This window comes from Poecile atricapillus, chromosome 4, assembly GCF_030490865.1.
Source record: "Poecile atricapillus isolate bPoeAtr1 chromosome 4, bPoeAtr1.hap1, whole genome shotgun sequence".
NCBI classification, from domain to species: domain Eukaryota; kingdom Metazoa; phylum Chordata; class Aves; order Passeriformes; family Paridae; genus Poecile; species Poecile atricapillus.
Genome location: NC_081252.1, coordinates 20,026,657 through 20,052,428, shown reverse-complemented (window position 1 = coordinate 20,052,428; position 25,772 = coordinate 20,026,657). Strand labels below are relative to the sequence as shown.

The 25,772-nt window shown below is 38.7% G+C and overlaps 1 protein-coding gene across 4 annotated transcripts in view; it reads left to right on the top strand.

Annotated features, from left to right (window-relative positions):
• The window catches only part of PTPN13 (protein tyrosine phosphatase non-receptor type 13), a 111,210-nt gene that overhangs the window by 26,862 nt on the left and 58,576 nt on the right, over positions 1-25,772 (top strand). For all 4 annotated transcript variants that reach the window (XM_058838413.1, XM_058838412.1, XM_058838410.1 and 1 more), the window contains exons 3-6: positions 6,114-6,283; positions 9,984-10,049; positions 12,650-12,835; positions 15,731-15,824. In XM_058838413.1, coding sequence (XP_058694396.1) covers positions 6,114-6,283; positions 9,984-10,049; positions 12,650-12,835; positions 15,731-15,824 — 516 coding nt within the window. The remainder of the gene's footprint in view (positions 1-6,113; positions 6,284-9,983; positions 10,050-12,649; positions 12,836-15,730; positions 15,825-25,772) is intronic.

Sequence of the window (25,772 nt, the reverse complement as noted above, 5' to 3'; positions counted from 1 at the left end):
CTTGACTTATGAGGGATCTTGGATGATTAGAGGTTTACTCTTGTAAACTTTACAGGAATTGACACATGGAGCTCCATCTTCTAATCCACCTACAAGATCACAGTTGTATGAGCACATAGTAGTGAAACCACTTAAAACTTTATCCTGGGTCTCAATTTTTTCCAGAAGGGAGTCTCCACTGAAAATAAGAGCTTAGCCTTTCTTATCCTGAGAGTAGTGCAGAAAAATTATCGTAATCTGTATGAGGACTGCATGGAAGCATTGACAACAAGAACACAGTGAGCCCTCCTTCAGACGAACAAATACTGAAAGATGAGAGCACAAAACAGAAATCTGCCCCAGGACTTCTGATATGTGTTTTTAAGGCAGGGGAATGTTTGCCAGCCAAGACTGGCTAAGGTGATCTTACTGATCTTACTTCCTATCCATGAAGACCAAAACACAAATTCAGATAAAATCAGTGCCAGAAGAATCGGTCTCTTCTTTGGAGATGAAGCTGTTTTATTGAGTTGTTTTTCTGCTAGTTCAGCAAACTATTTTCAGTTGCATGCTATTAATTAACCTGGGATATAGCCTTTGGTAAAATGCACTTCAAGAGACACTCAAATGAAAGAGCTTTTCTGTGTAGCTGAGTTTGATAAAGGTAATCTAATTCCTCTCAGCAAGAGTTGGATAACCAGACAGTTTTTAATGAAGTCTTCAGTAACAAAGCAATCTAGAAACTTTTTTTGTCATCTTGAATATCAGTTTCTATGCTGGCTTATGAAGGTGCTGTCAATGTTCAGGAAGAGAAAATGTGGAGGTTCCTGTAGGCTTGTCTCACTCAATTTTGTTCTTTATTTGTGGAGGACTTGTAGCAAACAGGGGATCCTAAAGAAATCTTGTTTTCCTTGGTCAGATTTCAGACCCATTTCTTCCATGCATATGGTGTGGAAGAGCTATTTTATGGCAGAGTTTCCAAAATTTTTCAGAACTGACTGATCACTTCTGGGCAGAGGGCGATAGGGCAAGCTTTTAGCTTCTGCAAGATCACAGCATGTTCAGGTTTGACCAGCTCTCAGAAATGCTATTCCTCCCTGTACAGAGTCCTGGAGTCCCTGAACACACTGTTCTGTAACAAAATACAAGATTTGTTGAATGTTTTGTACATTGTTTGTTCAAAAAAATTAAATGAGGCATATTGTTCAACAGTCTGTGTTCCAGCTGTTTTGAAATGAGGGGGATAAAAAAGGCCATGGAAATAGCAAACTCTTAAATTGCCATCTGTTGTCAGCCTCCCCACACCAGCCCAGGACCCACAGATGCTTTAAGGAATTACCAGCCCAAGTAATCATTTTTGTGTGTGACCGTGGTAGAGTTTTGGTAGTTTGTTTCAAGTTGGGAATCTTGCTATCACTCTGTCAACTGAGAACCTGTTCTTCAATTAATTTCTTACTTTAGCTAGTTTCTGGAAATTAGAAAAGATGTCAAAAAAAGGCTTCTGTTACAGATTTGATGACAACTTCATACAAAAAAGTTTTGCATATCTTTTAGTGAGTCTATCTTCTTATCCATCAAAACACTGAATAAGAGAAACACAGGATGAAAATCCATTGTCTTCATGGCTAATTGCATATCACATCATGCCTAATTCAGCAACAGATACAGAAATGTGCATATTTTTATCCCTCTTTGTATTTATGGTTCTAACAGATGTTGAACTCCTTAAAAAAAACTTTACAAATTTATTTCTATCATCATAAAAAATGAAAGCTTAGATTGAAATGCCTAGTTGCTTATCACCAATTTAGAAGATCAGCTCTGGTAGCTGTCTTGTCAGCACATTATAAGCTGTTAAATGAAGGAGAAAGACAATCTAGGACTCAGTTGCAGATCTGACATCAGTTGCATTGGTGATGTTGAGATTAATCTGGAGATTTGAAAAGGCTGATACCAGACCTGCCCTTCTCTTACATCTGTTTAATTATGTGCAATAACTATTTTGTTGTTGAAAGGGTGTATCAGCTGTTTCAGACATGCTGTATCTTGCACTCAGAACTCCATGAGGTCAAAGGAACAAGTCTTTGAAGTAATCTCAAATGTGAGTGTATAAGCATTAGGAGAGTGCTGTGCTCGCTGCTGCTGAGAATTATAAAACAGGCGTCCCTCTAATTTGCTAGGTTTAACTGGAAAAGATTTATCTAAACTTGAAAGTAGGAAAGCCTTCATATGTCACCCAGGCCACTCCTGTTCTAAAGTGTGCGTTGAGGATTCTGAAAACAATTGGACCTTAAGTTTGGAGACATGTATCTAAAGGAAGGGGGAAGGGAAGAGGGAAAGTGAGTCTGATGTTAAAAAGACAGGTTGAGCAAAGAAAGAGTCTTTGCAAGTTGAACGTCTCGGAAATTTGTATATGGGAAATTATTTATGTAAAGAAAAGTTGTATGATCTGAAAGTTGATGTGAAGAAGGAAGATTATGGTTTTCAGGGATCTGTAAATGCTGTTGACAGTCAAACTACTGTAGCTGCTTTGCCTGAGTAAGCGTAATGAAAAGAAGGAAGGCAAAGTGTGAAATGTGTTGATGGGACTAGTGATGAGTCCAAAGTAGTCATAGACCTAGTTGGGATGGAACAGGAAATGGATTGGTTTGGTTGACAGGAGGAAAAATGCAATAGGAAAGGGTAAAAAGCCAAATCCTCCTTTCCTAGATCGTCCTTGTTGGCAGGTGATAAATGATTTTCCTTTTGCCAATAAATGTTGGGGAATTATTTTTCTTTTTTCATCGTCTGGTGACATTTGATCTTTCAGTTGCTGAGAAGGAGAGAGATTGGACTTCTGTAATTTTACTGGGGTTTTAAAATTTTTTTTAGTTTCTATTCCTCATGCCTTCCTCCACCTCCACCCACCCTACTCACACCAAAGAGGCTCGGTGACTACTTGCACTCTTTGCAGAGCTCTGCTGGATGTAGTCAGCACTACAGTGTAGTGTGGTGTTTGCTTGTGGGGCAGCTCAGCAACAGAAAGTGATCTCAGAAACTAATTGTTCAAGCTGTTTCTTGCTCCAGTATCCTCAGCAAAGAATACATTTCAGTTTTCCAAGGGGCTCAGTATCCCATCAGAGCTCTCCTATCCCTTGGTGCCAAAGGCAGAGGGAGCAGAGACACTGCAGTGCTGCTTGCCCTGTGCACCAGGCGTGCAGGGACACGCTGCACCAGCCCAGGAGGAGAGGATTTACAGCAGAAGTGGTGCCGTGTGCTGGCATAATCCTGGCCAGGCTGCAGTTGAGTCAGTGGTCTGCCTCCAGCCTGGCCTGAGCATACAAATTTTCAGGTTCCTTTGCTCTAGGAGAAATCTTACTTGTCTCAGTGAGGGCTATGGAGGGAAGCAAAAATGTGTGTTGAAAGCCTTGTGTATATTTTTGGGTTGTTCTATGCTGTTTAGAGATGTGTGTGTATGTGTTCTGTGTGGCTTACAAGAAGTGGGGGGTAAAGATCCTGAAGGACTGACTGGAATTGTGACTGTAGCTTGGGAATTCAAAATTACTTGCCAACAGTATTGTAAAATAGATCCATTTCAAAATTTGTCTTCATGTCTCTTAGAATGTTGTGGGCCTTTTTTTATCTTAGGCTACTTTTGTGCTGTTAAAGCACATAAAGGATTTTTTTCCTCTCTCATTTGTTTGGCAGATGCTCTGTAGCTGAGGATTATTTCTGTTTTTATTGTGTTTAAAGCCAGTTCAGTCTCTCACTTTAAGTAAGACCATGCTATTTATCTCTGTCTTGGTACTGCTTGAAATGCTGAGCTCTCACAAGTGTTTTGTTACCAAGTTGCATAGTTCTGGAGTTAACTCAGAAGGTTGGCAGCTCTAGCACAGTTGAAAGCCTATTAGATAGAAAATTGACCTGAGCCATATCCTGAATTCCAGTGCGTTTAGAGAAAAGGGCTTGAAACTTTTTTTTTGGTCATTTTCCTCAGTATTTTCAGGAGTGTATTACCCTTACTGCTCTTACAAATAATTCTGAAAGCCTCAATAGAAGATGATGCAAATATTATCACTGGAAAAAAGTTTCTTTTGTTTTCCTGTGGTTGCTGTCTATTTGATACATTGCATCTTTGCAATTTTTTTTTTTTATCCATGGTGCAAACATGTTAGAGATGTGTTTCTAAAAAGTATTTCCTTAGGTATATCTACCTGGTTGGAGCTTTGAGATAGTTATTTTGGTTTGTGATGCATGCCTTGAGGAAGGAACTGGAGAATTAACTATTTTATCCTCATCCTTCCAAACAATCAATTAGATTCCCTGGAGTTGTGGTGTAGGCTCTATGATCTGCTATGTTAGTTACAGGCTACTGAAAGAGGAAGATGAGAAAATGTCAGTAAAACGCCAAAATCACTCTTTTTTCTAAACTTACTCTTTATCACATTAATTTTACATTGCTTGAAGTCATGAAGATTCTTGAGTGGGAGTGGATCAATAAATTCAGACTCTACATCGACAGGGGACAAATTCTCTAAAGTTTGTTGAAATTAATATTGGGAAGACTTCAGACTAATTGAGGGAGTTTAATTGTTCTTAAAATTAAATCAATTTTTTGTCTTAGTATATGTTAGTATATTAGTATAGTCTTAGTTTAGAATATGAAGAGTTTTTATGTATTTCAAGTATTTATTACACAAAATGTTAAAGTAAGATTAAAACCTCTACATTTCTTGAAGTGCCTGAGTTGGGATTCATAAGGTAGAATTTTAAAATATTATAAGATGTTGCTTGTTTAGGGTTTTTATATCAGTGGTGAATACACACAGAAGTGGTGCAGAATTCAGTAGTTACCCACAGGATAATTTTTCAAAGTCAAAGGTCAACTTGGTAGTCTTAATAAAAATAGTTTTGGAAGCTTTGCTATATAATGTTGTATTTTCTTGTTACATGTAATAGAAATGGCCTGTTCATTCTTGTTTCTTTTTTCTAACATCTGAACTTGCTGCCACAACAGTGAACAGCAATTGTTCTGTTTGTTTCAGAGGAAGTGGGGCTAGAAAATTGAAAGACGTACTTGGGAGATCTTTTTACACCTGATACTTGCAAGCAGTAATGTAATATCCTAGGAGATTAGAAATATTCTAGATTACAAGATAGTTCAGCAGTCTAGGAACCAGCACTGTAGGAATATCCTGAGCTGGAGAGTGGAAAATGTTAGTGGTGGTGCTAATGGAGGAAATTATTATTCTGCTGTTTTTGGTTACTATATCAAGGGAAAAAGGATATACCACTCAAATATGTTTCCTCAGATCTTTGATATATTGATATATTGTGTAGCAGAAGACAGAGCTATTGCCTTTTTGCCTATGAAAAAATCAAACTTTTATTTTTTTCTTAGTAAAACCTCATGCCTCCTTCAGTGAAACTGAGTTGATTCATGTTTGAGGTGTTGAAAAAATTGTTTTGACTTAAGGAAATGGTCTTTTTGTTTTCTTTTTTTTTTTCAAGTTAGTTTTACAACAGTGTTATCAGACTTCAAAAACCTAGCTGGCAAATTGCATATCTTGGTTACTTTTGGTTCTGCAATTTCAGTGCTTGTTTTGAAATTTTCAGATATTTGTAATATTTTTTCACTTTAGACTAAAAATTACTTCTGTGCCCCAAAACTCTTCTCTTTTGTCTCCTTCTATTAGCCACTCTAATGAGTATTTTCCTTCCCCACTAACTTTGTCTACTGTCTTCCAAACATTGCTGCTGCAGTAGTGCTATGTTAGGACAGGAGCAAACTCCATTCCTATTGTATGAATTAGCCTTAATGATATGTGCACTGCAGAAAGGGAATGTTTTATATGTCAACTCTAACACAAATGAAATAACTTCTGGACAGGAGATTGTGAGTATTTTAGCAGGCTCTTCCTGAGCTTGCTGGTATGAATAATAGTGAAGAATACTCATAAAAGATAGGTGTTACTCCCCAGTGTGATTAAAATTGAGGTTGTTGTGGTTATGAAACACCACAAGTGGAAAAGGAAGCATGAATCTATTCCACTAATAGTATGTAGGCTGGTAATAAACTAACATCCAGAAAGGGCATCAAACAACATTGCTTCATTTTCAGGGTGGTTTTTGTTTTTTTCCCTTTTCAATTACAGCTGATCCTGCTGCTCTGGGATTCATCATTTCTCCATGGTCTCTACTGTTGCTTCCATCTGGCAGTGTGTCATTTACTGATGAAAATGTGTGCCAACAAGACCTGCGAGCATTCACAGCACCAGAGGTTCTGCAGAACCACTCGCTGTCTTCCCTGTCAGATGTTGAAAAGGTACCTCTTGAAAGTGGCTCTTCCTTGGCAGACAGCTCTGGTGGTTTGCTGTTGATCCCTTCACAAAATAGCTTTAAACTGTCCTTTCTGTCTCCCTTTGGTTTGTGATTCATGTAATTTCTTTTGTGAGGTGGGGAAGGGATCCTCCTACTTTGTTTTTGCTGGTTAAAGTGGAATAGTGATCATGATTGTATGCAGTTGTGAGGAAGAGTCTCAACAAGCCCTGCCCACGTACATACTTGGGCAAGGGCTGCACAGAATTCCCACTTCTCCTTTTTAAGTCTTTCACAAGGGTAAATATTCAGACAAGTAAGGTTTGTATATGTGATCTCCAGGTCACTGACAAGTACAGTCAAAATTATTATCTTCTCGGCTGTATTCTTGACAAAATTTTTTGTGAATGGTAACTTTCCCCAGAAAACCATTCCCTTGGCTTAGTCAAAGATATTTAGTGGTGGGAGTGAAAAGGAAGCTGAGCTATTTCTATCTCCTTGGCTTTCCTGGATCAATAATCCTTAGAGGAAAGCTAACCACAGCCAGTGTTGTAATCTGGGAACAATTATGACATTTGGCAGTGTTCTTCCAGGAAGAACAGCTCTTACTCCAGAGGAAAGTGGTATTGGCATTGATTGCTGTTGTGTGCACAAGGACTATGAAAACATGTGTTTCTATGTTGAATATTTTGTTTTAGCAGTTTTTTGTATATAGTCAGTTTTCTTCAGGGCTATATCACTGAATATCTACTGAAAATCCACAGTTACTCCCAAGCCCTTTAGACATCCTTCTTGCCCTGCATATTGTCAAAATTAATGGTATAAAAAATATATTTACAGTTTTGTCTATGGCAAAACTATAAACAATTAGAAACCTAGGCTGAAAGTTTTAATAGAGAAGTAAAAATAACACTGACAAATGAAGACTCAGGTTCAGTTACGTAGGATGCAGCTGCCAAATCCTGTAGTAATACTATTGGAATTGTTTCTTTTCTTTCAAGAGGGACAACACTTCAGAAGACAGTAACGTTATCTCTAGTGCCAACTCTGAAGTTAATGTACAAAACTGGCCTTTAAAAATGGCAGAAAAAATAGTTCTGAAGTGACAAGCTTGTGACCTTTGTCAGAGCTGATTGCATTCTTTGTTCTGTGCCAGTATTCAATACGCTATTTTTTTTTTCCTTTTGAAATAAATGGGAGGACTGTTACTATGAAAAGCCATGCTGAGACATTTCTTAATCTCTAGGAAGGAAACATTCAGAGGGACCTCTGTGGCCTGTAAATGCCAACACAGAGCATTTCATTAGGCGATGACCAAATGCTGGCGCTCTGTACATGCACAGCGCTGATTAATCCTCGCTGATTAGGGCTGTGTGAATTTCTTTCGTAGTGGCAGCATAACGCTGCTTGCTGGATGGAAGGTGATCTACTTAGTTGCTTACATGAAAAAAGGAAGCTCCCTGAAACAGCTTTGTACAAAAACTGGTGTCCTTTTATGACTTGTATTAGTTGAAGTTAGTAGAGCTGATACATAGCTTATATGTGCACCCCTCTTTTTCTGACTGCTTCCCTTTCCATTCCTATTAAACTCTATCAGGTCATTCATAGGTTCTTTGTAAGGAATATGTTGACTTTTTGTTTCTTAGGTCACAGAATCAGATTTTGCTTTGCTGACTGTGGTAACTTTTAAGACATTTAAAACTTCTTTTTCTTTTGTCACAACTGGCTGTAGTTCACTGAATTAATTTACTGAAAATCATTGTTTTTTTCCTTTTAGATTGTTCTACTAAAAGCTGCTGAAGGCAGAAAAGCACCTTGTTTTTTAAGGCCTTGTATCAGACAGTGACAGAGTTGCCTTTGTCTTTTCAGTTGCGATTCTGCTTGCTAATACAAATTAATGGTGTATTCAAGGAGAAATACCCCAAAAAAATTACAGTCAATAAAGGAAAACCCCTGTCATTCTAAGACACACAGTCAATTTGAATCCAAAATACATCTGAGGTAACCAGGACAACAAGCTTATGGGAAATAGAGTAACCAAACCATTCAAAATTAGAATGGAGATTGATTTGGGAAATTAATTTCATGTTGATTTATATATTCTGGAAAATACTTTAAGTGTAATAATACAAAAATTAATTAGAATTTTTGAATAAATGCTCATCTTTTGAAAGCTGTTTTCAGATAGATTAGTAGAGTAGCAAGTTTTAGTTTAGAGATCTGATTGCACATCTCATTTTTGGAAACATCTTTGGGTATGTTGAAGCTCAGAATCATAGAATGATGGAATACCCTGGATTGAAAGGGGTCCTCAAGGATCATCAAGTCCAACTCCAGATTCCAAAGAGGGCAACCCAGAAATGTATCTGACCGTTATCCAAATTCTTCTTGAACGCCAGCAGACTTAGGACTATGACAATGTCTCTAATTAAAATTAACTAACTTTATAATAGTCTTTTTAATTGCTGTTCTTGCATTATTGAGGGGGTGAAAAAGTTGGGGCATTTCTGGTTTTGTTTGGTTTGGGCTTTTTCTTGATTGTTTTTGTGTCTTTTTTGTTTTATTGGCTTTTTCTGAAAAGTTTTTTTTTATTCATTATTGCTGTGAAAGCATATTCACCTTTTTCTGTGTAGCTGTGGTATATCTTGATACGTAACAAAGTCTTTGTAGTTTTTCAGTTGAAAGGGTAATGGATAATAAACCAGATAGAGAACAATTTTATCAGTATTTGAAAATGAATGTTTTTGGGTGGATGGGGCAGTGGTATTAACTTAAAAACCTTGATGCATTTTTCTAACTACTGTCCTAATCTGTTCAGATTTTTGTCAATTTATACATCTAGAATTTAAGTAAGAGATTTTGTTTTTAATTGGTGAAGAGGCTGACTTATGTGACCTTTTAATTTATCACTGTCCTTGTAATTGTTGTTCATTGCCTTCAGAATTATTCAAAAAGTTTGTTGCTTTATGTACCGTAAATATTACTAATAACATGGTATAAAGAGCCAACACTAGTGTATATTACTTACACAGTCCAGAAAAATTGTGCCTTCTTTCTACCTTTTCCCTGTTTTTTTTTGACAGTCACCTACAGAGCCAGCATGTGCTTGTGCTTTTAATTCTGCGGTATTTAAAGGTTTTGTTCCCTGTAGTGAGGGGTTTATTATGCTGAAGACATATTAATCATTAATTGTATGTGTAATGGCAAATGTATTTGTACCTTAAAATATCAGTTGCAGATTAAGGTACTGCTTTAAATGTTTACATTCTTTTGTTCATTCCTTCTTCTTCCTTTGATCCCAATCTTTGTGATCTCATTAGGATAGCCCCCTGCTTGAGTTGTGCCAAGGTCTGCCTTGCCTTGAGACACAAGTTTTGAGGATCCTTTGACACAACCGTGCAGTCTTTACCCCACACTAGGCTGATTGTATGGATTACATGTGTTTCTTGCCTCAGTGTGAGATGAAAGCTTAAAATTGAACAGAGAGGATGGGGGACACTGGTTAGATGTCATGTTTTGTAGCACTGGGATTTGCTTCTCTGAACCTCATGTAAAAAAGAGGTAGGATTTGAAAGACAGCTGAGCTTAAATACCAAAAATTTATTTCTAAGCAAAATGATGTTAAGTCACTCCCTCACCTTTAAAAGTCTGCTTTGCATTTCTAGTCTTGTTCAATGAATTGATAGATATCTTGTGTCTTATGGCAGGTCCATATTTATTCTCTTGGTATGGCGCTCTTTTGGGGAGCTGACCACGAAGTTCCTCAAAGTCAGGTAAGTTTGGATTTGTTTTTGGTTAATATTGCAGCTCCAGACTTGATACTGTTTGACTGACTCTGCATTTGAGTTTTCATGGCAGGGTGTCATACTGAGACACTGAGGAGCAAGAGGCCTTTCCCAGAATTTTACAGATGGGTCAGGTTGGAAAGGACCAGAGTGGGTCCAACCTCCCTGCCCGAGCAGGGTCATTCCACAGCACATGGCACCGGATTGCATCAAAGATGGCTCAGTGAGCTTCTCTAGGCAGTCTGTTCCTGTCACTGCACAGTACAGAAGTTTTCTCTCCCATACTCGGAGTTTTTCTTGTGAAGTGTGGTCTGGTTTTGCAGGGAGAAGGTGCTGGTAGCACATTTCTGTTACTTTCCATGAAGATACATCTGGGCTAGTCTATCCTGTAATGCCACAGGCTGAAAGACAGCAGTTCAAGCTGTTGACAAAGGAGAAAATAATTTATTTTGGTTTAGGCTTATATAAAAATAAATATTGAAGTAACATGGTTGTTTTACACATAATAAAACAGCTTGTTCTCCATGCTGCCATAGCTTCTGTGAGTCTGGATTTGACACATATAGATAATATATGTGTATAACTTTTCACGATGGTCAAGAAAGGGTATGAATTGTTTGGAGCAGGTCTTGCTATTGACTTGTCAGTCCATGCAAACACAGTTGCAGACTGCTTAGAGATGAGTGTTATTACTCAATGTGGTTATTTTACACACCCAGCATAAATCTTAGACTGTCCTGCCAAAACTGACTGAAGGTTGATGTGATTCTTTATCTTCCTCAGAGCTCCTTCCCTGTCCCCATTTAAACTTTCAGAAGTAAATACCTAGAAGAGTGAAAATAAGATAAAATGCTTCTGAAAAGGCATTTAATAATGGACCTGCAGCTGTGGGAGAAGCAATTTGTGGTTTAGATTTAGGTTTGTTCCTACTAGTTGATGTTATATATAAGACTAAGGAAGAAAATTTTGAAAGACTTCAGTATTTTAGGCCTTTGGTTCCTAATATTTTCTTTACCAGAGTGGTAGTTGACATCTCAGTTGTACTTATTTGGAAGTAGCTGCCTGAGTGCAGCTAAGTAAAAAACTTTGAAGCTCTGAATGTGTAGGGGAACCTGTTCATAATGGCTACTGCGCCTGTCCCAAAATCCCTAGAGTTTTCTTATATTCCAGGGCTTTCCCATTTCTTTGCTTTCCTGTCTTGTAAGAGATGAAAGGAGTAGTATTCAACAGTAGTAGGAGAGTGATTTAAAGTAGGTAGGTGTTGAGAGGAGTGTAGGCATGAATTTCAGTCCCCATTTTCTGTGTTTCTTCCTTTGGTGTTCAGAGTGTAGCAGCACTTTCTCAATAATGTAGTGGGGAGGCAAGCCCTACCTGCTAATGAAACAGGATTTCCCCAAAGACAATGTGGTGAGGTATGCCTAGAAGGAATCTGCTTTTGGGATGTAGTCATGTGGGTCCTCTGTCCTGCGGAGTTAGTGTTGGCAAAAGGACAGTCTTGTGTGTGGCATTACTTTTGTGCATTAATTTGCATGTGCAGATTTGCCCTTTTTCTGTATTTGCCTCTGTTTGTTAATGAGCTGCTTCTCTGCTGGGAGTGTGGCTGAACATGAGATTTGTATCTTATTCACATACATGATTTTTTATGATTAGTTAGAAGTGATAAACAGATAGATGGGAAAAGCCTATATTAATTAAATCGGGGTGGTCCAGAGTGCCTTTTTTATGGTTCACCTTAAGAGTGCACACACAGGGAAGATTGAAAGATTGCAATTGTTTGAAGCACTCTGTGATGCAAAAAGCTTGACAGTGTTTGTACTTTGTGGGTAACCACCCACTTTGGGAGAGTTGCAGATCAGAACGCTCAGGTCGCAAGTGCCTGCGGCACCTGAGAACAAGTGTTATCACTGGCTGCTGCATACCCTGGGGAGGGATATTCCAGTACAGCGTGCTCCTCTATTCACTCAACAGGAAGGGCAGAAAGACATCGAGATTCACTTTTCTTTTAGACTGTATGGGTGCTGTCCTGCAATTATGAAGCTCTGCTTCGTTAACCAGTGGCTTGGTTGTTTTACTCCTTACTTTTTTTGTTGATACAAAAAAAAAGTGATATCAGTGGAATTTGGGAATGCTAACACATCTGCTGCAAAGTATTGGGGAGGTGAGGAACTGCAGAAACTGAGCACAGAGGGTTGTCCAAAATTATTGTGATGAGGTTTGAATTTTATACTTGGGTGGCAGAATTTTCAAAATTAAGGAATAAAACTTCCTCTGAACCTTTTCCCTTCTACTTTATTTTCACTTACTCATTAAATGTTTGAGAAAGTCATTGGTGTCATGACCTTAGAGGTCAGGCAGTTTGTTTAGGCTGGGTCATTGTAAAGTAGGAGTTGAATCGAGAGGCTGAATGTCTCTCTCCTGTTCTACAGCCACTATTTTGTCGCCTCCTAGATGGTGACTTTCAAACTGGCACTCAGATAATGTAGATAATAAGTCTTTGAGTGTCTTTGGTTTCTGATTGTTCCCCAAGTCACTCAGTAAACCAAGTTAAAACTGATTCTCCTGTCTCCCCTGTTCTTGTTTGTCACTAGCCTATCAAGCTTGGAGACCATCTCAACAGCATTCTCCTGGGCATGTGTGAAGATGTCATTTATGCCCGTGTGTCTGTTCGGACTGTTCTGGATGCCTGCAGCGCCCACATAAGGAACAGCAACTGTGCCCCTTCTTTCTCATATGTGAAGCAGTTGGTCAGACTGGTTCTGGGAAGCCTGTCTGGGGTAAGTCTGTGTCAGCGTTTGAGGAAATAATAGAGGTGAGCAGGAAGAGAGCAAAAGTGCTAATTCAGAGTCACTCTGCAGTCATTCTTCCTCTTGTTTTGGTATGTTGCAATTTTGACAAGGGTGAGTGTTGAAAGGAGAGAACAGCTTCTCTCCCCCTGTAGCAGTTTGTGCACTTGACAGTTCCTCCTGGAACATGCATTCACGAGTTTCTGAGGAGGTCATTTCATGAACTGTCTTCATTGAAAAAAAAAAAGTAGGGAGAAACAGGAGAACAGGGTGATGAACTGTAGGGCAAGCCTTAGACTTGTTGCTACTTGAAATGCTTCAGAAATGATTGCCGTGAGTTTACTTTAACTTGAAGTTATGCTTGACTTTTGGAGAGTTGCTTATTAACAGAAAGGAGGACTGTTTAGGCAGTGTGACAATTCTCTTGCACTTCTGCTCAGCTCTTGAATATGAGAATTGTGGAGGATTTTATTGTCTAATAATGACCAAACTGTTTTTAGAAGTGAAAGAAATTACATGAACTCATCTTGCAAAGTTACTATTCCTGATGGGCAACTTCTCTCTTCACCTAAACCATTACAGCATAAATTCAGACTAGTTAAATAATTTTATGTAAATAAAGGAAGACCATAAATTGGCGTAGAATAGTAGAATGGTTTGGGTTAAAAGAGACCTTAAAGCTATATCCAACCTCCCTCCCATGGTCAGGGATACCTTTTGCAAGACCAGATTGCTCAGACCTTATTCCAACCTGGCCTTGAACACTTCCAGGGAAAGAATGTCCACAATTTCTCTGGCCAACCTTTGCCAGTGCCTCACAACCCTCACAGTAAAGAACTTCTTCCTAATAGCTAATTTAAATCTACTCTCAGTTTGAAGCCATTTTCCTTTGTCCTGTCACTACATGCTCTTGTAAATAGTTCTTTTCCATCTTGTAGGCTCCCTTCAGGTACTGGAAGGTCGCTATTAGGTTACCCTTAAGCCTTTTCTTAGCCTTTCCTCATAGGAGAGGTGCTCCACCCCTCTAATCAACTCAGTGTCCTTTCTCTGGACTCACTCCAGCAGGTCCATGTAAAAACTGGTGTCTAGAGAGACAGCACTGAAATTGCATGAAAAATGTTTATTTGATAGATAGTTTCTTCATGTATCTGGTTTGGAAGTGCTTGCAGAAAGCAAGAGGTCCCTTCATTTGTCTGATATTTGACAGCAGCTGATTATGGCAGGCCTCCAGAAGTAGTGCTGAGCCTGAGCTCCACAAAGCCTTGTCTAGTCCGTGAGGTATGTCTGTCAGTCCAGTGCTCCTCACTGTAGTGTCTGAAGTCTTGTGTAGTTGCCAAGTGGGACTAGTCTGTGGTTCAGTGAAATAAAAGGCTACAGGGCCTTCATCAGTGGTGCTGTTTAAATAAAGATCCAGGTTTTAAGTCAGGCCACAAGCTATAGAAACAACCACTCTGGAAAGTGAGTCATTATTCTCCAAGCTGTTGATGGCCATTTCAGCTTAACAATTTTCTCCCTCCTCTTGTTCTTATCAGCAGGCTTTCAGGGAGTCTGGGTTTTCTGTGGCAGACTGATGTAGACCAGCCTGCCAAAGACAGTAACAGTGCTCCCAAATGCTTGTGCTGAAATCCAGCGCAGAGCTGAATCCAGCAAGTGCGCTCCCAAGCTCCTGTCCATGCTGTTAATGAAGGATTGGGACTAGCAGTTATCCAGTGCTGAAGCTTTGCTCATTTCCTCTGCCAGTCACCTTTTTAATTCTGAACGTGTCACTGCATTGGCTTTGCAAGAAGACAAGGAAAAACCCAGCTGAACAGAGCCAAGAGTTGAGGGAACAATGGCAGCATAGCTGTGCTGCTAGGTATTTGTGCACCTTAGCCAGCCTGCCCTGCTGGTTTCAATGATCAGTGCTCTGTGTGTGTGCTGGAATGTTTTAAATTAACAAGAAAAATGTATAAATTTTGTTTTTTCAGAGGCAGACTACAATTTACTCTTCCAAGAGTGGCATGCCTCTAATCTTGATGGGCCTTATCAAAGGCTCGAGGGGTCTTATCTCTGTAACTGGTCATTTGGTGATGTCTGAAGCACAGCTGAGAGGTCTCATTTGAATGTTTTCATTTGCCATGTTAATTTGCTTTGTAAAGGGCAATATAACCCCAGGCTGATTCAGTCTGTTTAGTGTTAACTGAGTTGTACTGTAACTGTGAAGTCTGCTTGATTTCTCCTTCCCTCCTGCTGTCCAGTTTGCACTCCCACTATGTGAAAAGATCTCACTAAGAATGTTTTGTTGTAGCAAATAAACTCTTCTTTGAATGATTGAGCATGTGAAAGTTTTTCCTAGGGAAGTATTGATTAAAAAAAAAAAACAAAAAAAGTGAAAAGTTACTGGGAGTAGTTAAGCCTGACACATGAAAAGGAGTGTGCCTGAGGGTCTGAAGAGACTCCTGACCAATGGATGCATGTGATTTGACATGTGCAGTCAATCCTGCGAGGGTACAAGACAGTCCTTCATGTTACACAGAGAACTCATCGGTAGAACTAGGCAAGTTCTAGTCACGTTGTAATCATGGAAGATGGTTTTGAGTGTTGCTGTCCCTTCAGTTTGCTGTAGGGGTGGAATGTGTTTAAGTTACATCCTTGTGAACTTATTCTTAGTGGAAAAAAGGTAGACCAAATGTGTAGTTAAATAATGTACAAGCTATTCAAATATGTTTAATTCTAGGGGATATGCTCACTGATGAATCAATTTTTTATTAAAATTTTGAACTCCCATTCTCCACTTAACTCTTTGACACAAACTAATAGTGTGCATTTACATAAAAACAATGCTTGTTTCATACTTATATGAGCTCTTCCAACATTTTGACTTTATGTTACTGCCTTTTTTTGCAGATGGATCAGCTGTCTTGTAATGGAGATAGAAAATTGCAGCCAGACAGGAGCCAGGCAATTCGGGAGAGGCTGAGGGGAAAAGGGCTTCCCACAGGTAAGTGCTTTATTGCAGCCCTGTGGAAGACCAAGTTTGGGTAGATTTTGCAAGCAAAGAAATCAGAGGAGGACTCGCTTACATTGACAAAACTCTGATGGTTCAGTGTCTAGGAAATGTTGATGGTAACAGGCAGTGATGGCTTCAAGAAAATATTTGTCTTTTTCAGTTCTGTCCTTATGGTAGGAACAGGTTTTAAAGGTTCTGGGCCAAATGTTTTGTTTCTGGAGAAAGGAGATTTTCAGCTGAAGGTTGGTCAGCTAGAGGAAGAGGAAGCAGCTTTTCCTTGTTCCCTCTTTCCTGTAGACTCTGCTCTCTCATCATAGCTCTAATAGCACAAAACAGCTCTTCCTGCATCCTGGGGAGCCCTGGACTCTTCCCTGCGCACAAAGCTCTTTTGCTGCCTTTTTTTTGTTGTTGTTGTTTCTGAAGAGAAGTGACATGTGCTCCATCACGGTTCTGCTATGCTTTGACACTGTGAGATAGATAGGGAGGCCAGGTAGGGTTGTACTTTACTTCAGGGAAGTAAGGAAAGAGGAAACTGCGAGACCAGGGAGGAGACAGATGGTTGCTGTTGTCACTGTGGAGGAAAAAGGATAAAGTGATCTAGGTTGAATGCTGATGTTTGCTATGATTTTTTGCTGTTTAATATCATAGATATTGTTTAAGGTCCTTGGCAACATCAGCAGCATCAGCTCTGTGCTAGTCTTTTCAGAGAAGAGGATGTAGTCTTCCAAAAGGCTGGTCTCTAATTTTTCTGGAAGAATTGTGGAGCTGAGCAGGAACATTTTATAAGGCATCAGCTTGGACCAATCAAGATATGTTGCTGATGTGAGCGAGTTGCTCCTCTGTTCTTTGGTTTTGTGTCAAGCAATAATGCAGTGAAAAGCAGGAACTGAAATAACCCATGGTGTTGTCAGTGACAATATAATCTGCAGAAGTTAGACACAAGTCTGGCAAGGGATTGGTGGTCTTCCTTTATTGATTTTTTTTTTATTTTTTTTTTTTAAGACGAGGCTAGATTAGGCTACTGTTCGATATAAAACACTTAGGACAGTGGTTGTCAGCCCTTCCACTACAGCACTATGTGTTTAGGGACAGTTTCTGGTACAAGCTGTTTCTTCATTTTCTGGCACAAATTCACAGTTCTGACTGCTTTCTCAGGGGCTTTGTTTTCTTACTGGTTCTTTTCTTTATTGACAGAATATTTCTGTGGCAACAGGGAGATCTTTTAGAAATACAGGGTTTGGGACTGGATCAATCTAGTTGACTGGATTCATGAACCATGAAATGTCTGCCTTTTCTGAATTTCTTAAGATCTTTCTTAAAATAAATTCTTTCCTTGGATCCCACTAAGTTTAAGGTTTGAACCAGAACCTTATTTTTCTGGGTGCTAATTTGTTTATTCTTTAACCCTATGCTTCCCAGTCTCCAGCATTGTCCAATAAACAGTTTCTTTAAACACCTTTGTTCTTCTGCCAGTACTACCATATTCAGTATTTTTTTCAAGAACTTTATTTAAGCACAAAGCCTTACTACCTAAAGTTTTTAATTTCTATGCCCTCTTTCTGTCACCTATTCTGCTTTTTATTTCATAACCACAACTAACTGTGTTTTGGTAATGATTAAAATATTTTTAAAGTTTTGGAGACATGGCAGGATTGTCTTTAAAGTCTTTGCTCACTGCATTAGCAAACTCTCATTATTCTTTTCTTCACTGTTCCTAGTTTTCCGTTCTCTAATACCACTGACCAGTCTTTTGCTGTTTTGTTATTAATTTTCTTAGAAAATCTTTAACTTTTTTTAAATGTTTGTGGTTTGAGAGGTTTTATTTCTCTGTCCATTTGTTTTCCTACCCACAAATACATTTAAACATTTTAGCAGATTTTTCTTTCTCCTGAAATAATGCTTGTCCTCCGTGTCTTCATTATATCTTAACAAAAACCCTTTTGTTTTAGGTTCTACTAAATTTTGGAGATTGCTGTAGTAGCTCCAGCCAATATCTTCATGGCTTTCTGGGTCGGCACTAGGGTGAATAACATGTAATGTCTGAAACTGTCTCTGGATACTCTGTCTTTAACTCAGAGGGAGTAGACTAGGTGATCCAATTTCTGTTTTTTTACTGTATTCTCTAACTTGAAAAAAATGTCATGGGTAGAATGTTTTTTCCTCTTATTCTTGGAGACTGAGTCCACTTGGCTCCGCTGCTATCAACCAGTCAGTTTAACAGAGAGTTTTAAGCAACCTTGCTCAAAATTACCTTCTGAAAGTTCTCTTTTTAGGGAACTTCATACTTTTTGAAGAGTTCTAATTTAATAGAATCTTTACTCAAATAATATTTGTGAAATGAGAGAACCTGATAACCCCCAGATAACAAAGTTGGCTGAACAGTCTTCATCCCTTGACACCTGTTGCTCACTGAAAGTGCTTGCATTTGTAGAGTGTTACAGATAACATGTGGCAGCCCAGGGAATAAGTGTTTGTGCTTCACTCTTCCAATGTAAACATTATATTGTCTGCATAATTCCAAGCCTGGTCTGAAAGGTACAAGTTATTAATGAGATGCTCTTGAATACTTGATATTTTTTTCTATTCTTTTCAAGATGAAATGTCAATGATCAAAACTGTTTTCCGTTACCTTGTAGGGTTTATGATACTTTGGTGTTATGGTTCTGTCTCCCCCCCTATCCCTAGAAGCAGAAAATATTTTTCATGTTTTCTGATATTTGAGTCTTTATCTTTTCCTTTTTTTTTTAATGAAAAGAAAGATAAATTGAAATCACTCATTCCTTTGCTTTATGTGTTGCCTGACCTGCTTCTACTCAACTATTTCCAACTTCTCTGTATCATGTTATTTACCTGTAATACTCAATTTTCTCCTTTTCCTTAGAAGCTTTGCAACCTTCTTAGCTTCCCCAAACCTTTCCCAATTCTGATTCCAAGTAACTTTTCCTTGTATGCCTTAATAGCACCTTCTTCTCTTTATTTTGATCTTAGGTATATTGCTTGATCTTGGCTTTGCTGAGACCTCAGGGAATTGTAATATACAAAACAGAACCCCTCAAATATCCAAACCAGTTCTAGCTGTTTTCAGTTCTGTTTTTACACTGATGTTAAATACACTGAGTCATGTATTTGGAAGTTAGTGAGGACCCAGTGAAACGGGTGTCTGATATTAATGGGCGACAGCTTGCATTTCATTCAGGGCACTTCAGTGCTTGTTATTTCTTTTTCTGCAATGGTGTGCTGGTTTGCCGGTGCAAATTCAGTCAATTACAACACACATCAGCTGCCCTAGGGGCACAGCTGTAAATTTCAGGGAAAGTGAGCTGTAGAAATGCAATGCTGATTATACTGGTTGATAATCTCATGGATTGAGGAGCCCTAAGTAGAAAGCTAGATGAAGGTTTAAGAAAAATGTTACAGTTGAAAAAATAAAAGCCAACAAAACTAAAACAACTCAGGAAGGCACAAAGTCCTTTTTCCCTGATTTGTCACTCTGCTATTCTGCTGCTGTGTGTAGCTGAAATAAATACCTATTAGTCCAGTTGCAAATTTGCAAGTATTTAGAAGGTCAGTAAGCTACGAAGAGAGGATTATGATTTTGAATGCATCTTTCTAATGAGTTAGAAGTCCTGTGAGTCATCTTTTAACCTTTTCTCAGGTTTAACTGCCTCTAAGAACACATTTTGGGTCAAGTTTACCACAGGGATGATTGGAGGGGGTGAGGTGGGTGCACATACGGATTTGTATAACTTTACTAGTCACTTCTCTAGTGTATTATAAATAAAGTAAATTCAGTGGGCAGAAATTTTTACTGGAAAGAACAGAAGACTTGGGTGGTATTCACCGAGGTGAAATTCTGTTGAGTTGTGAAAACCTTAGAATTCATAGTGAATAGAATAGCTGTCATATGGAGAAAAAGGCAGCATAAGGGGTAAGGCATTTATTGTGAACTTTAGAGTATCGGAAAATTACTTGGAACGTGTAACTTAAGAGAGCTGATAAATCGTGTGAAGTTTATGAACATGAGATGGTTCAGTAAGAGAGATGTGCTTATAACTGGAGAGTAGCCAGCTAATACCTTAGATATTTGCAGTCTTTGAAAAATGCTATGATTTTTCCTTTATTTGAATTCCATTTTTATTAGGATCAGTTTTTCATACCATGTTAATCCACTGTTATAATTGCTGGGGCTTTATTGTTGACTTAGGATAAGTGTTTTGAAATTTTTCCACCTCATATGTTTAAATCAAATATTTTGCTCACCTTATGTAACCAGCTTTGATATTTTCAGGTATTCATTTCTATCTTTGTCTTCAAGATAATTATTATATTAATCAACAGCTTTGTGATAATATTCTCCTCAGTTAAATTTCTTTTTTGTCTCTTTCGTGACTCACTTTCTGTGGCTATCTTGGTGAATGAGTTTTACAGCAAGGCTGGCTGCAGAAGTAATTTATTGTAAATTAATATTACAGAATGTTTGCTTTTAGTCAAGTTGTATTCAGAACACAGTGTTCAGAAAATTACTTAACCAGCAGAAATAAAAGCAGTAAGACCTATCATGAGTCATCTGAACCAATGAATTACTTCATTTTGTACTTAAGAACACTTTAGACCTTAAAAGAGTTCTTACATCAAGAATTATATATGAAAGTTACTTAATTGGCTTGATAAAGTTCTTTTGGTGTGACAAAAGATTAAGCAACTGTCAAACTCATCCAAATATAAAACAAGAATTAATTCACTGTGTTACTCTTTGCCACAAATTGTCCTTGAAAAGGATGTGTAGGCTATTTAATGCTCAGCTGAAATCTCCCTAACTTGTACTTGCCTGGAAACCTGCTTCCCAGCCATCTAATACCTGAAATCCTGCACCTCGTGTGTTTATTTGCAAAGTTCCGATTTAAGTTGATGGTCTGAGAACACCAAGGACAGACCTTTGGCAGAGATGTTTCATCTTCTAAGGAGATGCAGCTAACAGTTGTCTTGGCTTTCCTGTCATGAGGATCCCTGATGTTAACTTGACTTTTACAATGTGATAGATTGTCACAAGTCCAATATTACAGTTGTATTCTGACCTTTTTCTCTGCCTAAAATATGTGCTACATGAATGAAACCTTGAAACTAATTTAAAAGATCATTTAGATTCACCCTAACTGTACACAATGGAAAATATTTAGAAATAGTGATCAAAATGGTTAATGTTGATCAAGTCTTTAATTAGACTGTATGCACTATCAGGTGTAACAAAGATGATAGGTGTTGTAAACTGAATGAAAAATACAAAGGCTAAGTGAAGCTGCTTTTAATTTTAACAATATTCTAGTGTCTAATTACCACTCCATATATCAACAAAAAACCTCTCAAATAAGTGAAAACATACCCTTTTTGCTTTTGATCCAGGAAGTTAACCTTGGATTGTTTTACTTCCTGAAGTGTCTGAAAACACAACTTTTAATCTATAAAGAAATGGCTAATAGTGATGACTTAAACATTAGTGATAGCTTAAACATTATCTTGATAAATCCAAACACACAGGCTTAAATTATCAAAAACTGCAGCATAAACTTATTTCCATTTACTTGAAAATCTGTCATCTGTAAAAATACTAAATATACTTTTCTTTATTATTTTATTTTTTTAATTTCCCCTGTCTCCTCAGTTCCAGAAAAAAAAAGAACTGAGTAGGTGGAGAATAACTTCCAGAGTTCAGCAAAACCAAATGAAATCCAGATGAAGATTTCTTGTTGGAAGAAAAAAAAAAAAGGATTTAATCCTTTTTCACTCCAAAAGCTGTGCCTGTTTTCTTCCAATAAGTCTTTGCATCTAGCAGTTCTGGTGGTTGGCATTGATAGAGATGTTTTAAATTTAGGTATAGTTTCTCCAGGTATAGGGAGCTTCCAGCCTAGCACTATTGGAAGTGCTGAGGACAGACTCAGAACTCTGAAGATGAAACAAGAGCAGACACGAAGATCGGTGAGGAAACCAATCCAGAGATGCCAAATGCTGTTTATGTGCAGAAAAGCAGCTGTATCACTGAGCTTCTCCTGGGATACACAAAAATCCGGGAAGGGAGTAGCTAGGTGGATCTTTTGCCTGCTTGGTTGAAAAATGTACCAAAAATAACCTGACCCATAAAGCTGAGTGGGAAGGAGCAATGGTTGCCTTTTACTTGCAGACGTGCTAAGGAAAGAAAGAGGTAAAATGTTGCACTTATGAAATATGAAGTGCTGCTTGGCAAGGCTCACTACCACTGTTCTGAACAAGATGCCTGGTTTTGGAGCTGTTTGGTGTTTTTGATAGAAGAGCTGTCAGTCCAAAGCAGAATGCAAATTGTTATACAGGATTTATAACTTGGCCATTACATACAGTGCTTCCAACAGTCCTTGTGTCCAGTTCAATTCTTCCTTCACAGTGAATGCATTGTTTAGGAGTACTTCCGTCAGCAACTTGGATTTTTCTCAACAATTTAGAAAGTAAAAGAAAAGAGGGGGTGCTATTCCTAGCAGTCAACCCACAGGCCACATCTGGCTCTGTTGTCTTCTGTTTGGCTTTTAGCCTGTCCCAAAGGGATTGCAAACCCAACTCCTCCATCAGCTACCCACTCATATTTTAGAAACTAACCACAGTGTCTGGGGAGAAAGAGGTTTTTGCTGTTGCTTTGTTTTCAGCACAAAGATGGCGTGGGAGATGTTTTTTAAACTCCTGTATAATAATTTCCTCTCTTGAGACCTTCCAGTCTGGCAGTGAATGGTGTGTGTTCTCATGCACATGTGGGCTGTCTTTCCCTGCTCACCCAGTCTCTCTCTCGTCCTAACCAGCCCCCACTCCCATATGTGTGCATCGACATACATCCACAAGTCAAAATCCATAATGGAGTTGAAAAATGTTTTCTGCTTTGTTCAGACAAAAGGAAGGGGCAGGCAGAAAGGCTATAAAGAAAACTGAGATACAGTATGTGATAGTACCAACTGTGTTTGCACTTACTTAATATTGGATTAATTGCCTGTATGATCAAGCTGTACACAAGTAATTGCAGACAGACTGGATTTAGTTAGACAACAACTCTTTCTCAGAGGAAAATCAACCAGATTACTGTCAGCATGAGTGAAAGATGGTCTGTGAATGAGACTGGTGTAAAAGAGGGTGTAGTTGCATTCACAGCTGAAAACACCAAAGGAAGAAGGAAGCAGATCTATGGTTATTCAGCAAATGTAACATCTGGCAATTGAAGGTGTGTGTGAAAAACTAGAGTTTCATTTTACTACCACAAGGGAATTTAATCATGAATTCCTGGTGATTAATTGCTATTTTTATTTTATATATTCCCTCACTATATATCATACATTGGAATCATACAGTTACTGTAATTGCATTTGAATTATTTACAGTAATTATAAATAATTGCACTAATGTAACATCAAGTAGAGGATAAACGCCCAAGGGCGATATGAGGAATCAAGAACCCATATGCTCTTCAGATGAGCGAGGAGGAGAGTTTAGTGCAACAGAGAAAGAAGCAACTGGGGAAGGGGAAATATTCCTTTTGAAGTTGCTTACATGCTGCAGCATCTTAATTGCTAATGTCTTGTCCTATCACCCTCACTGTCAGACAGGGAGGCACTTCTCTGTCCTGTTACACACCTAGGTAACTGAAGCCTGGATTAGCTCTGTGTGGTCTCAGGTAATATGATTAATGTCTTTAGTCGAGCCAAGATACTTGGGATAGGTCTCCAGCTTTCCATTACAAATACAGACTTTTTTTTTTTTTTTTTTTAGGAAGAGGAAGGTCATAACATGAGTCTTGCATTATAAAAGCATACAATTTCCCTTATGCAGGTTCCTTTTGATCATTAGTTAGATATTTATTCCTTATATATAGGTTTTTGCTGGTGGTTCTTTCCTTCATTTTTCCACACATTTCATTATAAAAGCTGGGGGAGAAAAAGCTGAAGAATAAACCACATACTGACTTAATGAATTTGGACTTGAGCATGCCATTCAACTGAAAATCCATTTAAAAGGGTAATCCATGGTTAAAGAAGGAATATTATTCCAGTCTGCTCTGTTTTGGAGGCGTACTGTTTACTGGAAGCTGGATACATGAGCCTTGTGCTGAAAGAGACTTCCTGCAGTCTTTTAAGACTCTTGATCCAAGTAATGCTGAGGTAGTGGAGGAAGTCCAGGATTAAAAAAGTGAAAATACCTTAACAGTTGATCGTGTGACTTACAAAATCTATAATAGTGCTAAAAAAAGAAGAAGGGACAAGGACAGATTTACGTTATTAAAAACAGAAATATTGGCTTGAACTGATTGCTGGTTGCCTAATCCAATTTTACTACTGGTATCTGCACTTGAGTTACTTCTGTACTGAGAAGCCTTGACCTTGATCCTTGGCCTCTGCGCTCTGGTGCTAAAAGCAGAATGCAGTTTTGGCTGGGATAAAGTACATGTTTGAAAGTTCTCTATTGTTGCCTTGTTTCAGTTTGCCCTCTCAACATACACAGGCTGTGCACTCCTTGCCCCAAAGTCTCTTCTTTACCCTTCTCTGAGGATGATTTTTAAACAACTCATGTTGGCACTGTCAGTCAGTTTGGGCAGAGCTTGTTGAAATAATGTAATGTAGAGAGGGATGGGTTTTTCAGAGGTGGGAAGAATTGGCAAGGCTGATGAAAAGCAGAAGTGTGAATGGGGAGAGTAATAAAGAGAGTAATAAAGGACAGATGAAAGACTTCCAAGAGAATTTTGCAGTCTCAAGCCTGGATTCTGAGGCCAGCTGTAGATTCATTTTGGTACTATGTAAAAATCTCATGCTGACTGCTTAAGTCAATGTAGATCTAAATCTGTAGAGTGGAAGAGCAGCGTGGAACACCTCCTGCACTGCTTCCTGAAAGGACAGCTTATCTCCTGTCTCATCATGCACTTGTCTGCTTGAGCAGCAAAGCTGTAGCCATGAGTACTTCCCTAGTAGCCATGAGATAGTGCTCATGGCCTTCACTTTTTCTCATGAGGGGAGGCCCAGTGGGTGGCTGATGTGGGCAAGAGAGAGCATCTCTTGTGTGCTGAGGCAAAGGGGCTTGTGTCTTCAGTGCCTCTCTACAAACAGGAAATAGCTTCTAGTATATCCAAGTCTGTGGGAACGACAGATTTGGTGAGGAGGATGCTCCTTCCCCCCAGCACTCTTTTTGAATGACAGGTGGGCTCTTTTGCTGCAGTTCTCACCAGCACACAGCAAGACAGGGTTGTGTCTGTGGGGTGCCGTGGTGAGGATACCTCCAGGTGCTAAAAGTGCCTTGTGACTCTTCTCATTGCATATGATCCTGCAACGGGATCATGCTTCAGTGTGCAGGGACCCAAATGATCTTTTGAACCAGGAATGTTCTGAGTCATGACTGGTGCTGTACCAAGTAATCCTGTGTGCATAGCTGTGGCAGTGTATTGGAGTTGCAGCTGTCTGCTTCTCTTGAGTATTTTTCTACTTTGTTTGCCTTTGTTTTGTTCAGTAAGGCCCCTGCATGTAAATACTTTCAGTGTTAAAGAAGTGGGTGTTTGGGGTTTTTTAGCAGTGTGTAGAGGAGGTTGTTTTGGTTTTTTCGGGCCTAAAATTATCTTGGAACTCCCATTACTGGGAGGATGATTCTCAGAGCTCCTTTTGATTTGCATTTCTGTTGGCCATCTTAAAAAGCAAACTGCAGTGTTTGGTTTTTTATCTCACAAGTGACTGAGTTAAAATCCTATTCAGGAATGTTTATCCTCGGTGCATGTACATGAATGTGAAGTTTGTGTTTGCAGAGTGAATATCATCCCGCTGCTTTAGATGGGTAGTAGGACCTTCACAATGAACACTTACTTTTAAAAGGCTTTTTTGTGTGTGAAATATATTATACACATTTCACCACCCTTAGGATGACATACAGTCTGAGAATAAGGTAATAATGTAA